General features: G+C 46.8%; 1 protein-coding gene across 1 annotated transcript in view; it reads left to right on the plus strand.

The window, feature by feature from the left end:
* The window catches only part of ncor2 (nuclear receptor corepressor 2), an 86,698-nt gene that overhangs the window by 9,617 nt on the left and 62,081 nt on the right, over positions 1-15,000 (plus strand). The window contains exons 2-3 of the mRNA XM_030768380.1: positions 8,396-8,595; positions 10,062-10,189. Of these exons, the coding sequence (XP_030624240.1) occupies positions 8,491-8,595; positions 10,062-10,189 (233 nt within the window). The 5' untranslated portion in view covers positions 8,396-8,490. The remainder of the gene's footprint in view (positions 1-8,395; positions 8,596-10,061; positions 10,190-15,000) is intronic.

Here is a 15,000-nt window from a genome sequence, read left to right on the forward strand (position 1 = left end):
GAGAGAGAGACACAAGGGAGAGATAGAAGAGGATGACTGAGTTGTTCACACCCCTGGCCAGACACTGTCACGGTCCAGAAAAATGAAACGGAGAAAGAATGAGAGAAAGGGGCAAAAAACCCCCAAAAAAACACCCTCCCAAAAGAGCAAGAGAATTTTCTCCAGAGTTTCAGCCACGTTACGACCCCTGTTTTGTCATCCGCGTTCAGACAGACAGGCTAAGTGAAAACGAACGTCGAACAGAGCGCTCCCGCCGTCTTCGAGCCGCGCTCAAATCTCGTGCGTGTCCGGTCATACCTCTGGTTCTTAAGAGAGCGCGCTGGGATGGCTGACGGCTGAGGTTCGAGACAGCGTGAGGAAGACTGCGAGGAAGGGCCCGTGGGACGCTCGGGATTGGCTCTGTGAGGTGATTCCAGGCAGCCTGGAGGTTAGCTATTGATCGCTGAATCTCATTTTCTGGTCTGCTGCTGGCAAAAAATAACTGTCTGCTAGACTGCTCGCTTGCACTCGCGCGTGCGCGCGTGTGTGTGAGACTCCCAGCCGTCGGCAGGTGTGTGTATGTGTGGCTTTTTCAGACAGTTTTTATAGAAACTCTTGAGGTTGCTGACTCGTACCCTGTTATATGAATCTCTAATCGTTTGTTCCTGTCTATGTTTGTTTGTAAGTTCTTTTTGACTACGGTTCTCGGCAGATTCTTTTCTGACAGTGACAATAATATTTTGTATATGGGTGTGTGTGTGTGTTTATGTTATCAGTGAAAGAGATAAATTAAGTGTTAATATTCAGCTTTAAAGTATGTGTGACGAACAAGACTGCCGTGAGAATAGTTTGTCATTGTGTTTTGTTGAGAGCTTGTGTGTGTGTGTTTGTGTGTGCGTGTGTGTGTGTGTGTGTGTGTGAGTGTGTGACAGAGAGATGCTGTAATTTGCCGGTGTTGAGAAGATTAGGTGTTGGCCCTGTGGTTTCCTGTTGGTGTGTAAAAAGGTCAGCTGTGTGAGTGAGAGAGAGAGTGAGTGTGTGTGTGTACACACACACCAGTGACATATTTTTGCGGACCTGAGACAGGTTGATTCTCGTCTTATGTCTTTCCCCTGACTTTTGGATAAGAATTCCTTGGAATTTAAACGGCGAATAAGAAGCAAACGGAGTATTCCAGCGAGTATATGTGAGTGTCTCAGACTCTTCACTCTGCGCTGCTGTAAACAGTCAGTTCACAGACAGTGAGGTATGGAGTCAGCCGTTTGTTTTGATGTGTAGATTTGACAGTGTCTGAGGGGTCTTCATCATTTCCAGTTTGTATCTTATAGTGATGGTAAATCCTGAACGTCGTTGGCGTTCAGACCCTGTCGACATCATTTCCAGCTTTACGAGACGTGAGCTGACCCTGCTCTGAGACACACGGCTGAGCACGCTCTTGTGTGATGGGGGAGTTTTTGCTTCTTCTCAAAGACAGGCCTGTGTTTGTCGACGAAGAAACGATTTTTATAGGAGATGATGGGATAAGCTTTTGTTTGTCACGTTTCTGCAGTAGTAAACAATTACTTCCAAAAAAAAAGTCTGTTTTGACACTTTGGTTATGATAACCAGTCCAAACACACACACACACACACACACACACACACACACACACTCGCACAGATTATGAGTGAGAGAGACAGAGAGGATTTGTGTAGATTATGGTCTGCTCAGTGGTAAGTCACTCCTCAGCTCTTATGCAACACAGATGTCCTTATTTTGTGTGTGTGTGTGTGTGTGTGTGTGTGTGTGAAGCTGAGAGTGGGGGAGGTGTGGTTTGGGATTGTTGTTATGGGCATGGGGCTGTTGTCTGTGTACACATACACTCTATAAATGAATCTGAGTGCCTGCCTGTGCCTACTGTCGTCTTTCTGATCTTACCATGTGAGCGTGACAGAGCCTGTGTCTCTCAACAGTCAAACCTGATGCTCTTTGCATGCATGCGTGTGTGTGTGTGTGTGCATGAATGTGATGAATGTGTCAGAGAGAGAGTGTGTACCTGTGAGTGTGAGTATGTGTATGTACATACGTGTGTGCGTGAGTATGTGTGTGTGTGAGAAAGCTGTGATATAGGTGCGGGTTATAGTGGCAGGTGTTATTATGTGCAGTGGGTGAGTCACTCCAAAGCAAGCGCGGTGATGTGGTTTTGACAAGTCATATATGGTGCTGTTTTTTTTTTTTTTTTCGGCTCTTGGGGAGTTGCATCCTGTTTTGTTCTCACAGGTTAAAACATTGACGTATGATTGAAAACGTATAGAAAAAGAACACGAGTGCATTGTTAGACGTGTTGACCTCAAAGCTTATAACCTGCGCATGAATGAGCGACGGGAAGTATGTATTTGCGTTTGTCTGTGTGTGTGTGTGTGTCTGTGTGTGTGTTTTTAAGAGCTATTCGTAGAGGTCAGACTGGTCCCCTGCACTTTGACCTCAAATAACCTCTTGGGGCCCAGTGAGAGAATACGATGGGGAGATCACGAGGCTGAGAGGGAGGGAGGGAGGGAGGGAGGGAGAGAAATTGTTTGGGGGAGGGGGCCTCTACAGAAACATTTGGAAACAGAGAGAGGCACAGGAAAGGGAGGAACACACACACACACACACACACACACTTCTTTATTTAGCTTCACCACTGTAAACATGATTCAATCCATGGAACTGAATTTGTTTGGTTTCATTCAGAATGTCCCAGACTTAATTATCCAACATTAAACAAACAGAAACACACACACACACACACACACACACACACGCACTCTTTCCACTTCTCCCTGACTGGTTGAGTAAGGATTCCACACCTCTTTATAGAAATGTTAGAACTGTACCCACATAGCGATGGCAGAATTAAAGGTGTCTTAACATCTGTGTTCAGAGGTGAATGTGGTTTTTCACCATCTCGCAGTGTCATTGCCTTTGTCCCAGTAGTCTTATCAAAGAGAGAATGAGGTAAGAAGCACATGGGCCTTCTCTTTAACCCTGTGAGGAGGGGACTGATAGTGGAGCAGACGGGGTTTTTTTCCTTCTTTCTTTCTTTCTTTCTTTCTTTCTTTCTTTCTTTCTTTCTTTCTTTCTTTCTTTTTTTTTGAAAACATGCTTTCAGAGTGAATGGAGTAAATGGAAGGAAAGCTTCGTTTGGACCCAGACAGAGACGAGTTACAGGACAGAATGTAATGTGTGTGATGTAATGAGGCGGTGGAACGTTGTTTGGCAAGTGTGAGAAACGCTGATTGAAAGGAATTTGGAGAAGTGTGACTTAGTTTTGGGAGATGGAAGATCGTTACTGAAGGAGGGTTTTTTTTTTTTTAAGATCAAGTATTATTCCACGTAAGTGGTGGTTACTTTGATGTGTTATGTGATGTCCTTTCTCTCTCTCTCGCTCTGTCTCTCTGTTTCTGTCTTAGCACCTACTCTGTGTGATTTGCTTTGCTTGAGTTTGTCTTTCTCCGTCTCTCAGTTCAATTCATTTTTTTTTTTCTTTGGTTGTGGCTGTCAATGAAAGTATCGCCTCTCTCCTTCCTCTGGACAGGGCTTCACACTCAGACCACCCTTTGGCTCGAAGGTTTTGAGTTTCTTTGGGGGAAAAAAAAAAAAAAAACCTTTCCCTTTTGGAAAAAGCAGGTGTGAAAGTACAGAGTAGGTGAGGCTTTTTTTTTTTTTTTTTTTTGGCTTTGCTCTGGAGCCGTGTTAAATAAATCTTATCCTCAATCGCCTGGAGCCACAGAGGCGTAGAGCCACGTGAAAGCCGGGCCCGCAGCCGTAGAAAAGGAGAAAATAAAAGCCATAGCGACTCATGACGGAGTGTGTGTGTGTGTGTGCGCGCGCGTTTGTGTGTGAGAGCCTCTCTGAGGCTGTTTCAGTAGCCTTAACATAGCAAAGACAAAGGCAGAGTGGTCAAACAGTTTTGATCCTACAGATCAGTGGTGCAAAAAGGGCTGGCTTTTTTTTTTTTTTTTTTTTTTTCACGCTGCCGTGTGACTGCTGCAGAACCGCTTCAAACCACACACAGCTGTCATAACTCACGTTAGTGCAGACACAAGTAGGCCAGCGCAGAGAGAGAGAGAGAGAGAGACTGTTATCCAACTCAGCTTATCAGCTATGAATAGCTCATCTAACAAACAGAGTCTGTGTCTCTTTTGTTACTAATATGCATAGTAAATCATTTGAGGAAATTACTCCAACGCAAAACCGGACACTGAAAAGCTTAGACATAGTAAGAGATTCAAATCAGGTTTTTTTTTTTTTTTTTTTTAACCATGTTTTGAGTGTGTGTGTGTGTGTGTGTGTTTTAAAACATAGAGGAAGATGTGAGGATAGTGTATGGAAGCAGGCTAATGGCTGTGTCATAAACACAGGGTCTGTGCTGTTGTAATACAGAGCTGTGTGTGTGTGCGTGTGTGTGTGTGTCTGTTTTATCAGCAGAGTAGAAGGCAGAAGACAGGGAGGAAGAGAAATGTAACAGGAGAGAGCAAGGTGGGGAGAGAATGCTCAAACGAGCCAGATAGTCTTGGGGTGGGGGGTTTGGAGGCACGGGAGTGAGCGTGAAAGAGAAAGCGAGTAAGAGAGAGAGAAAGAGGGAGAGAAAGAGAGAGAGAGAGAGAGAAAGGGGTGAGTGAGTTCATTCGCAGCGTTGGCAGGCAGCCAAGCCGTTGCCTGTGGGTGTCTGTATCCGTGCCAGAGCATGTGTTTCCCCTCCTGTCTGTGGGCCCAGCCTGGTGTTTATGTCAAAGCCCCTCTCTCTCTCTCTCTCTCTCTCTCTCCCTCTCTCTCCCTCTCTCTCCCTCTCTCTCCCTCTCTCTCTCTCTCTCTCTCTCTCTCTCTCACTCTCTCTCCTTGCTCTATCACTCTTTCGACAGAGGCACTTGCTCTCCAGATCTTGTGACTGATTGCAATCCAACACACATTCTCTCTCTCTCTCTCCATTGACCTCTCTCTTTTGCTCTCCAGGCAAAATCTGCTCTAAATGACCGATTAGGGCTATCTCTCTCTCTCTCTCTCTCTCTCTCTCTCTCTCTCTCTCTCTCTCTTTAATGGCAAACCTGTTTTCCTTGATGAAGTTTTTGTTGGATAGCTCTTACCCATCTTTATTGAATAATCCTTTCAGTCACATTAGGGCAGAATATTGGTGTATTATAGTTTTTCCTCCCTCTCTCTCTCTCTCTCTCTCTCTCTCTCTTTTCTTTTTTTAACACAGCCTACACTCAGTTCCTTCAATTGGACAGGACTCCTCCTCAGTTCATCTCAGGCTTTAGATAACCCAGCAGTCATTATCATGTGAGGTGAACACACCTTCTCCTCCGTAACTCCTTAAACTCCTCTAACTCACGGCGGGTTGACTCGAGGTAAACCCGAAGGCGTTTCTCCTCCCTCCTCGGGAGAAATGAGTTTCTTCTGCGTACGGGACTAAATTCAATGCCAGGCGCCCTTTATCTATCTCATAAAGCCACCTTGACTTTACTGAAGAAAGATTGCCTGGTTCAGTGACCCATCCATTGGCCCTGTCTCCCCTGCACTCATTGTGCTTCATGACACAGTAGCTTTAAATTATGAAGGAGCAGAGCTCTTAGAAGCCTCACAGAGTATTCTCTTTGCTTTTAGCAGGTGAATATCAGCAGTGTGGGACCCACTGGGAGCTGTAGAGATGAGGTGTTAATACAGATTAATAAGTGTTGTGTGAGACAGGAGCTTTCATGGCGGTAGACAGTCCCTGTTTATTTCGGGTTAAAAAAAAAAAAAAAAGAACACGGTCGATGGATTTTTTAGATTGCGAATCTGATGTGGCTTGTTTGAATCGGGCGGGGTTCATTTGAGGACTCTGTTATGTTTTGGGGAGCAGTTCCAGTCAAACGGCAGGTTGGGCGCTTCCCTGTCTACATCAACAGCGACATTTCTGTCGTCAGTCCGCTTTTCACGTGAAAGGAGTCTTACTCCGTTTAATCTACCTCTCATGCCTTATTATTATTTGCACAACAATATCATTAAGCCTTCTCTCTCTCTCTCTCTCTCTTTCTCTGTCCCTCTCTCTCTCTCTCTCTGTATGCGTTTCTTGTGGCATGTCAATGCTTCATAAAGAGTCTCTGTTCATTAGTTTTGTGCCCTGCCCTCCACACCCCCACAGATCTGCGCAGAGTCAAACAAAACAGCGTGTAAGATAAGGAGTGTGTGTGTGTATGTGCGCGCGCGTGTGTGTGTGTGTTTTACGTTCATGTGGAGCCCACCCTTTTCTGTAAATGAAATGGGTAGATGGGCAGGAAGGAAAGGAGAAGGTGGCGGCTTTGTTTGTGTAGTAAAAAACCAAAAAAAACCTCTAATGAATGTAAGAGAGGGAGGGACCGAGAAAGAGGAACAGTCAGAATGTGGAAGAAGACAGGGAGTGGGAAACCCTGGGCTGGTTCCGATTTCTTCTTCTTTTTTTTTTTTTAAGTCAAATCGTCGTTTTGGAAGACGTGTAACGTAATTAAGTTGTCGTCGCGGTTTTATATTCTTGACTGATGACAGGGGAGACAGACGGGAGACGCGGAGCTGCAGGGGAAAATGGCAACACATGTGAGATGCCTCTCGAAAAGATCCACTCCAAGCAGACGAGCGAATGCGCCCGAAAGTAATGGTTATTACCGTCGGACACATTTCAGAGGAAATGAAAAACTGAACTGGAACTACGGTGACCTCTCAACCAAAGACGCTTTGCTCGAGACCTTCACGTCCACGGCCCCCAGTTCCATTTCCTTTCCAGTAAACGCATGAAGCCCCTGCAGGTGAAAAAGGAAATGTGTGTCCACATGACATGGCTCAATGGTTACCCCAGATGACAGCATCTCTCTGGAGACTCGCACAGATGGGTCGCAGCCCTGTTTTAAGTAAACATAGTAGTGGGACAGCTCTGTTTTGGTCCCCGCTAAGCCAATTAGTTTAACTGGGAAACAGTTGCAACCCAGTATGTGCTTGGCAGCGCAGGCGAGGAGGAGAAGTTGCTTTTCCTTAACAGGGAACTGGTGGAAATTCCACTGGTGTTCTCCACACAGACATTGGGCTACACATTACCAGTCAGAACAAAGTGTTTGTGTGTGTGTGTGTGTTTGTGTGTGTGAGAGAGAGTAGTAATTGGAACGTCCCACTCAAAGAGATAGCGATTGAGTCTAGGAAGCCTGTAGGGTTGGCTGTGATGTGTGTATGTGTGTGTGTGTGTCTGCAGGAGTCTTTGGAAATGGCAACAGTTCTAATGTCCACTCTTGGCAGGACTGCTGGTCACATGATACACACACACACACACACATACCGTGGAAAGCCACTTTGTATTCTCAGAAAGTTGGCACTGGTAATAAGCATTCAGAGAACAGGAGAGTGACTGTGTGGATCTGTGTGCACGCGTTCTGAGTATAACACATACAGAGTAAACAACAAAAAAAACCCTTTTAAATTTAGATTTCATGCCCCATGGGCATAGTCCAAATGACAATGTCATTGACCTTAAGCCACGGTTGAGCATTATCATTGATTTAGCATTATCATTATCAACTTAATCCCCAGTGTAATTGTAGTTATTTCCTGTCCGCGCTGTGTTGTAACCCTATATAAATCCAGCCTGATTTGGTGGAGTGTGTGTCTTATCTGTGCAGTGCAGGCAGGGAGGCAGAGCCATAAGGGAATGTGAATCAGCAGGGATTTGTGTGAGATGTGCCGTTTTACTGCAGCCGTGTGTGTGCGTGTGTGTGCGTGTGTGTGCGCGTGCGTGCGTGCGTGCATGTGTGTGTGCGTGTGTGTGTGCGTGTGCGCGTGCGCGTGTGTTTGCGCGTGCGTGTGCGTGCGTGCGTGCGTGCGTGTGTGTGGCTTGAGTGAGAGTGAGCAGTGTTCTCACATTACTCTTCATGGCTCACCTTCCTCTTCACCAGCACTCAGGCATGAGCCTCAGCAGCCTGTCTGCACACCACACCTCCTGACCCAGAGAGAGAGAGAGAGAGACAGAGAGAGATAGTGACAGGAAGACATAAAGGCACATAGAGTGGGCCTTTCATTCAGCACACTGTAGACATTTATTCAAAAAGCAGCAGGTGGCAGTTGGGAAATCTCTCTCCCTCTACTCTCTCTCTCTCTCTTTCTCTCTTTCTCTCTCTCTATCTCTCTCTCTGATACTTTCTTTTTTTTTTTGGAGTGTCTGAGCTCATGGCAGCTGTTCTGAGGTTGTACCACTTTTCTCTCTGAGACTGTCACAGTTTCTCGCTCTTCCCCAGTGTCCTCTCCAACTGTTTTCAATCTGCTCCCCCCAGTAGGAGATCCGAAATCTTTATCCTTCGTACTGTACGCTCTGCCTCGTCAAACGCACGTCGAGCGATCGATTTTTCTCGACTGTTGACGCCATCTCATCTCTCCCTGTCTCCCTCTCTCCTCTCAGGTCACCGGCCGCCCGGACGCAGATACCCATGATGCCCCGCGCCTGCGACACGACCACACCCACTTCCTGCGCGTAGAGGAAGTCGCGGCGCCAGCATGTCCTCTCACCCGCAGCCGGTCCCTCAGGCCAGGAGGGCAGTGGATGCCCGTCACCTCCCCGGCCCAGCCTCCCTGCCTCTGCAGCTGGCACGAACCCACACGGTAATGTATAGCACGCCACCGACGCTTCCCGTTCACGCGCGGGCCTTTATTTCTATAGGGGCCGCTCATTATGAGGGATTATGCGCTGCTTTTTCGTTACCGTGGTAACGGTGAATCTCAGACTGTACCTAATGCGTGCGTTCATTTATGTAAGAAAAGCCTTTAACTTCAAAACCCTGGCTCTGTGCACAGCATCCAGTGTTTCATCAATGACAAATGTATCTGGCAGAAAGGTGCCTATAAATATGCCATGTGTCAAGGTTTAATACCTCAGCCCATGCAGTGCATAGTACCAGACACATCTGTCAGCCTCACGCACGCGCGCACACACACACACACACACACACACACACACACACACACCCCCCTCTGTGTGTGTTTGTGTCTGACACACACAGCCATGATCACACACACCCCGCAGTTAGGATGGATTTTGGCAACAGAGAATTACTGTGCTCTAAAGTAGTTCACGACCTCCAAGCCACATGACTAAACACTACTCACTCTCTCTCACTCTCTCTCTCGCTCTCTAATTGGTGTCTGGTCTAATCCTAAAGTAACAGAACCATAACTAGCCCGTGACATACTGTTCTTGCTCAACCTCCACTATGTTAATGTTGTACCAAAAACAAATCTGATCCCCCGATTTTAACACCCAAGCCCCCACAAACCCAGAATGCAACACTGCTCTCTCCTCTCTTGACCGATGGCAGTCCCGCTCAGCGACGCAGCTATGGTTGGTAGCCGCCCGCAGGCCGTAATAGGACTTCGCTGTGACTGTGAAGAGATTTAACCCAACCTTAATCCCCATTCATCCCAAAAGACCAAAAACACTGTTCATTCTGTCTCCACGCCCAGTAAACACCAGCTTTTAGCACCAGCCTCCGACGAGTACCTGAAATAGCAAAAAGGTCACATTTAAATGAGAATAGACTTCGTCTTCACACAGGTTAAACGGCCAGAGGAAATCACTGGGTAGGACAGTTGTGGTTTGCTAGCATGACCCACTCGTGACTGCGTGAGTGCTGAATCAGAATGAGTCATAACGGTGTGGTGAACGGTTGAGGGATGCTTTAGAAACAGCCGTTAAAGGGCTTTGCAGGATCACGGCATGTAAATGTTAACCCATACCACACTCTCTCTCTCTCTCTCTCTCCCATCAGATTGTCATATACCTGACAGTTACTCCTCCTTCCATTAGAAAGAGAACGTTTTTTTTTTTTTTTTTTAAATGCTGACATTTAAACACTCATCTGACCTTTACTCTGGATTCTGCCTATTTGTCATTATTTTCCCCTATATGTGTGAAATGATAGTCTTCAACACTCACGTCATCATATGTAGCAGAAGTTAGAAGTGACGGAGTGACATCACCCTTTTTGAAATGACTGTGTTATCCTGTGCAGTTTTAAGACTGTGAGTGTGAATCTGACTGTGCGCCGTGCTCGTGTTTCTGTGTGTTTCAGGACGTAGGCCTGGTGGACTATCATTCTCACTCTCGAGACTACAGCTCCCACATGTCGCACGGAGCCCTGACCCAGCCGCACCGTCGCAGACCATCCCTACTGTCCGAGTTTCAGCCGGGGAGCGACAGGTAGGCCGCTCTCTCTCTCTCTCTGAGTCTTCCACGCATCCACACACACACAATGCTTCAGAGAACTTCTCTGACAAACGCCATCCAAATATGGTCATCAGGTCGCCTGTCTTTAGTCTTTTCAGAGAGACAGTGTCACAGTTCTGTTCGCTCACTCAGGGCTGAATCACACAGTACCGTAAACATGGCCCTTATCGCTTTTCAGAGCCGCGTTCATTCTCCAGCTCATTTAGCTGCATCAGTAGCTCTGAAAACTCATCAGAAATATTTATAGTGGTTGCCCCCCCCCCCCAGCTAATTCAACACGAAGAAACTGTGTGGAGAAGAAATTATCAGTCTAAAAATATTTCATCAATGCGCACGACAGAGAGAGAGAGAAAGACTGAGAGAGGGAGAGCAGGAGAGAAAGAGAGATGGGTGAAATGAAGGTGTTAATAGACAGAGGAAATGAAGTCAGAGAGAGCAGCTCTGTCAGAGCCGTACGTGTCTAATGAAGTCAGAGAGAGCAGCTTTATGAAAAGCGGTCCATTATATATGGACTCACCTGGCCGTCGCTCTGTCAGAGCCGTACGTGTCTAATGAAGTCAGAGAGAGCAGCTTTATGAAAAGCGGTCCATTATATATGGACTCACCTGGCCGTGGCTCCGTCAGAACCATACGCGTCTAATGAAGTCAGAGAGAGCAGCTTTATGAAAAGCGGTCCATTATATATGGACTCACCTGGCCGTGGCTCCGTCAGAACCATACGCGTCTAATGAAGTCAGAGAGAGCAGCTTTATGAAAAGCGGTCCATTATATATGGACTCACCTGGCCGTCGCTCTGTCAGAGCCGTACGTGTCTAATGAAGTCAGAGAGAGCAGCTTTATGAAAAGCGGTCCATTATATATGGACTCACCTGGCCGTCGCTCTGTCAGAGCCGTACGTGTCTAATGAAGTCAGAGAGAGCAGCTTTATGAAAAGCGGTCCATTATATATGGACTCACCTGGCCGTGGCTCCGTCAGAACCATACCTGTCTAATGAAGTCAGAGAGAGCAGCTTTATGAAAAGCGGTCCATTATATATGGACTCACCTGGCCGTGGCTCCGTCAGAACCATACGCGTCTAATGAAGTCAGAGAGAGCAGCTTTATGAAAAGCGGTCCATTATATATGGACTCACCTGGCCGTGGCTCCGTCAGAACCATACGCGTCTAATGAAGTCAGAGAGAGCAGCTTTATGAAAAGCGGTCCATTATATATGGACTCACCTGGCCGTCGCTCTGTCAGAGCCGTACGCGTCTAATGAAGTCAGAGAGAGCAGCTTTATGAAAAGCGGTCCATTATATATGGACTCACCTGGCCGTGGCTCCGTCAGAACCATACCTGTCTAATGAAGTCAGAGAGAGCAGCTTTATGAAAAGCCGTCCGTTATATATGGACTCACCTGGCCGTGGCTCCGTCAGAGCCGTACGTTTGTATCTCGGTATCTTTTACAGACACGCTCGCTCGGCGTTATCTACAGATAAGAGCGAAGGAACGTTCAGCGTGTCAGAAGTCAAGTCAAGTCACAGCTCATTTCACTGTGTCATCCACCCAGACGGACTGAGGTGGGAAGAAACCGTCTTGACACCGCGTTATGCCAGCGCGGGGCATCCTTGCGTAATGCTTATGCAATGATTATGAAGCTTTTCAATGAGGCGCCCGTCGAGCCGAAGTGGATTTGTTTTTGATCGCTTTTGGAAAACCGGGGGGGGGGGGGAGCTCACATAAGCGCCCGCGCCAGCGTGGCTGTCTGAAATCCCATTAGAATTTTTTCCAAGGTGTTTTATGATTATTATTTTTAGATTTATTTAGTATTTTTTCGAAGATCTCCTTTCTCGTGGCCCTCCAGTTCAATACCTAAGACCCTGAATTATGCTTCTCCTAAGTGTTTCTGTGTGGTCTTTGACTCTGAGGGCTTCACAGATGAGTTTAACAAAATCTTAATGATATATTTTTTTTTAATCTTGTTAATTTAGCTTCTTGGCATCTCACCGAGTCACCAATACTGGTTTGAAAAGAGGGTTGAATGGGTGAAAAGAATATTTCTGAAGATGGAGACGCTAACACTTCGTGCCAGCCTTTTACTTGGCTCGGTGTGTCAGTGGCGCTGTTGAATGAATCCCTGGACATTCCTGTCATAGACTTTAGAGTTCGCTAGAGGAATTCACCCCAGGCTTTTTCACACACTGCTGTTTGAAGAGATTGTCTGTCTGCACTGTGCAGTATTTGCACTGGAGTGAGTGAGTGAGTGAGTGAGTGTGTGTGTGTGTGTGTGTGTGTGTGTGTCTCCTTGGCAAAGTACACAGAGTTCCAGATCCCCTCAGCAGAAGCTTCACTCACTCTCTTTAATAGTGCAGCTGTCAATAGCTGGAGCATTGTGTGAGAGCTGAAGAGGAGAGTAGGAGAGAAGGCCTTTGCTGAACACTGGAAATAGAGTTTGAAAGAACAGGACAGACTGAAGGCTGCTCACAAGCTCATGTGAAGTGCTTTGACTGGATAGTAAGAACAGAGATAAAACACACTGGGGTGACGCACCAAGGAGAATGAATAAAGCTCTCTCTCTCTCTCCCTCTCTTTCTCTCTCTCTCTCTCTCTCTCTCCTCAGTCGACAAACAATGCCCATGGAATGGGCAGAATGAATGATAAAAGAGCTCTGTGTGTGTGTGCGCGTGTGTGTGTGTGCGTGTGTGTATGTGCGTGTGTGTGCTCGTGCGTGCGTATATATGTGACTGTGTGTGCGTATATGCGTGTGTGTGTTCGTGTGTGCGCGTATATGTGTGTTGCATTTCCACTCGTCCATCTTCAGGAGATGCTTGTCCCTCTTGTATATTCCTCCTCTCAGAGTAAAGACAGAGGAAGGAATGGGGGGGTGGGGGGGGGGTTCTCGTTTCACGGTTGCTGATCAAGGCCTCTGTAACATAAAAGAGAGTAACTGAAACATGAAAAATTCATTGAGCCTTTTTATTGCCTCTACTGGTCAGATGTTCCGTGTTTTTTTTTTTTTTGCATTATAGAGTTTTTTTTTTTTTATGAGATACGAGACTAAAGTAAAACCTGTCGTGTTCCATAAATGAAGGAACGAATGAGTATGTCTCTTCTTTAACGATGTTAAGATATTGTCATGAATCATATGCATATTGCTCCATCACTGTGACAGTTAGCACTTTAATGATCAGCCTTTTTTCTTTTTTTTCGTCCTACATCAGTAACCGAGCATATCTCATCAAAGCATGATATTGGTCTTTAACAGTCTTTCCTCTAATTCTCTTATCATTCTTCATCTGTCAAGCTCTGTGCTTTCTTTGATCTCTGTCGCACTCTCCTTCTCCTCAGATTCTCTGTCTGTTTCTCAGAGGTTGTGGGTGCAGTGTGAACATTGCCTTTGAGTGTCAGGATGCTGAGTGCTTTTAGAGCGGTCTCCTGTGGGCTGAACGGCCTGGCCTTGTAGGTTACTCTAGTCCTGTCTCTCTCGTCCTCATTGTCCCGACTCTGTCCCCTGTATAACAGTCTGCCAGAGGTATGGATGAGGGTCGGCCACCGTGTGTGTCTAGGGAGTGAGAACAGGTTTGTCTGCAGTGTATGTCCAGGCAGTGAGAACAGGTTTGTCTGCAGTGTGTGTCCAGACAGTGAGAACAGGTTTGTCTGCAGTGTATGTCCAGGCAGTGAGAACAGGTTTGTCTGCAGTGTGTGTCCAGGCAGTGAGAACAGGTTTGTCTGCAGTGTGTGTCCAGACAGTGAGAACAGGTTTGTCTGCAGTGTGTGTCCAGACAGTGAGAACAGGTTTGTCTGCAGTGTGTGTCCAGGTTTGTCTGCAGTGTGTGTCCAGACAGTGAGAACAGGTTTGTCTGCAGTGTATGTCCAGGCAGTGAGAACAGGTTTGTCTGCAGTGTGTGTCCAGACAGTGAGAGCAGGTTTGTCTGCAGTGTATGTCCAGGCAGTGAGAACAGGTTTGTCTGCAGTGTGTGTCCAGACAGTGAGAACAGGGATCATGTGCAGTGTGTGTCCAGACAGTGAGAACAGGGATCATGTGCAGTGTGTGTCCAGACAGTGAGAACAGGTTTGTCTGCAGTGTATGTCCAGGCAGTGAGAACAGGGTCATCTGCAGTGTGTGTCCAGACAGTGAGAACAGGGGTCATGTGCAGTGTGTGTCCAGACAGTGAGAACAGGTTTGTCATGTGCAGTGTGTTTCCAGACAGTGAGAACAGGTTTGTCATGTGCAGTGTGTTTCCAGACAGTGAGAACAGGTTTGTCTGCAATGTGTGTCCAGACAGTGAGAACAGGGATCATGTGCAGTGTGTGTCCAGACAGTGAGAACAGGGATCATGTGCAGTGTGTGTCCAGACAGTGAGAACAGGGATCATGTGCAGTGTGTGTCCAGACAGTGAGAACAGGGATCATGTGCAGTGTGTGTCCAGACAGTGAGAACAGGGATCATGTGCAGTGTGTGTCCAGGCAGTGAGAACAGGTTTGTCTGCAGTGTGTGTCCGGACAGTGAGAACAGGGATCATGTGCAGTGTGTGTCCAGACAGTGAGAACAAGGATCATGTGCAGTGTGTGTCCAGACAGTGAGAACAGGTTTGTCATGTGCAGTGTGTGTCCAGACAGTGAGAACAGGTTTGTCATGTGCAGTGTGTGTCCAGACAGTGAGAACAGGTTTGTCTGCAGTGTGTTTCCAGACAGTGAGAACAGGTTTGTCTGCAGTGTGTGTCCAGACAGTGAGAACAGGTTTGTCTGCAGTGTGTGTCCAGGCAGTGAGAACAGGTTTGTCTGCAGTGTGTGTCCAGACAGT

The sequence above is a fragment of the Chanos chanos genome, chromosome 1 (genome assembly GCF_902362185.1).
Source record: "Chanos chanos chromosome 1, fChaCha1.1, whole genome shotgun sequence".
NCBI classification, from domain to species: Eukaryota; Metazoa; Chordata; class Actinopteri; order Gonorynchiformes; family Chanidae; genus Chanos; species Chanos chanos.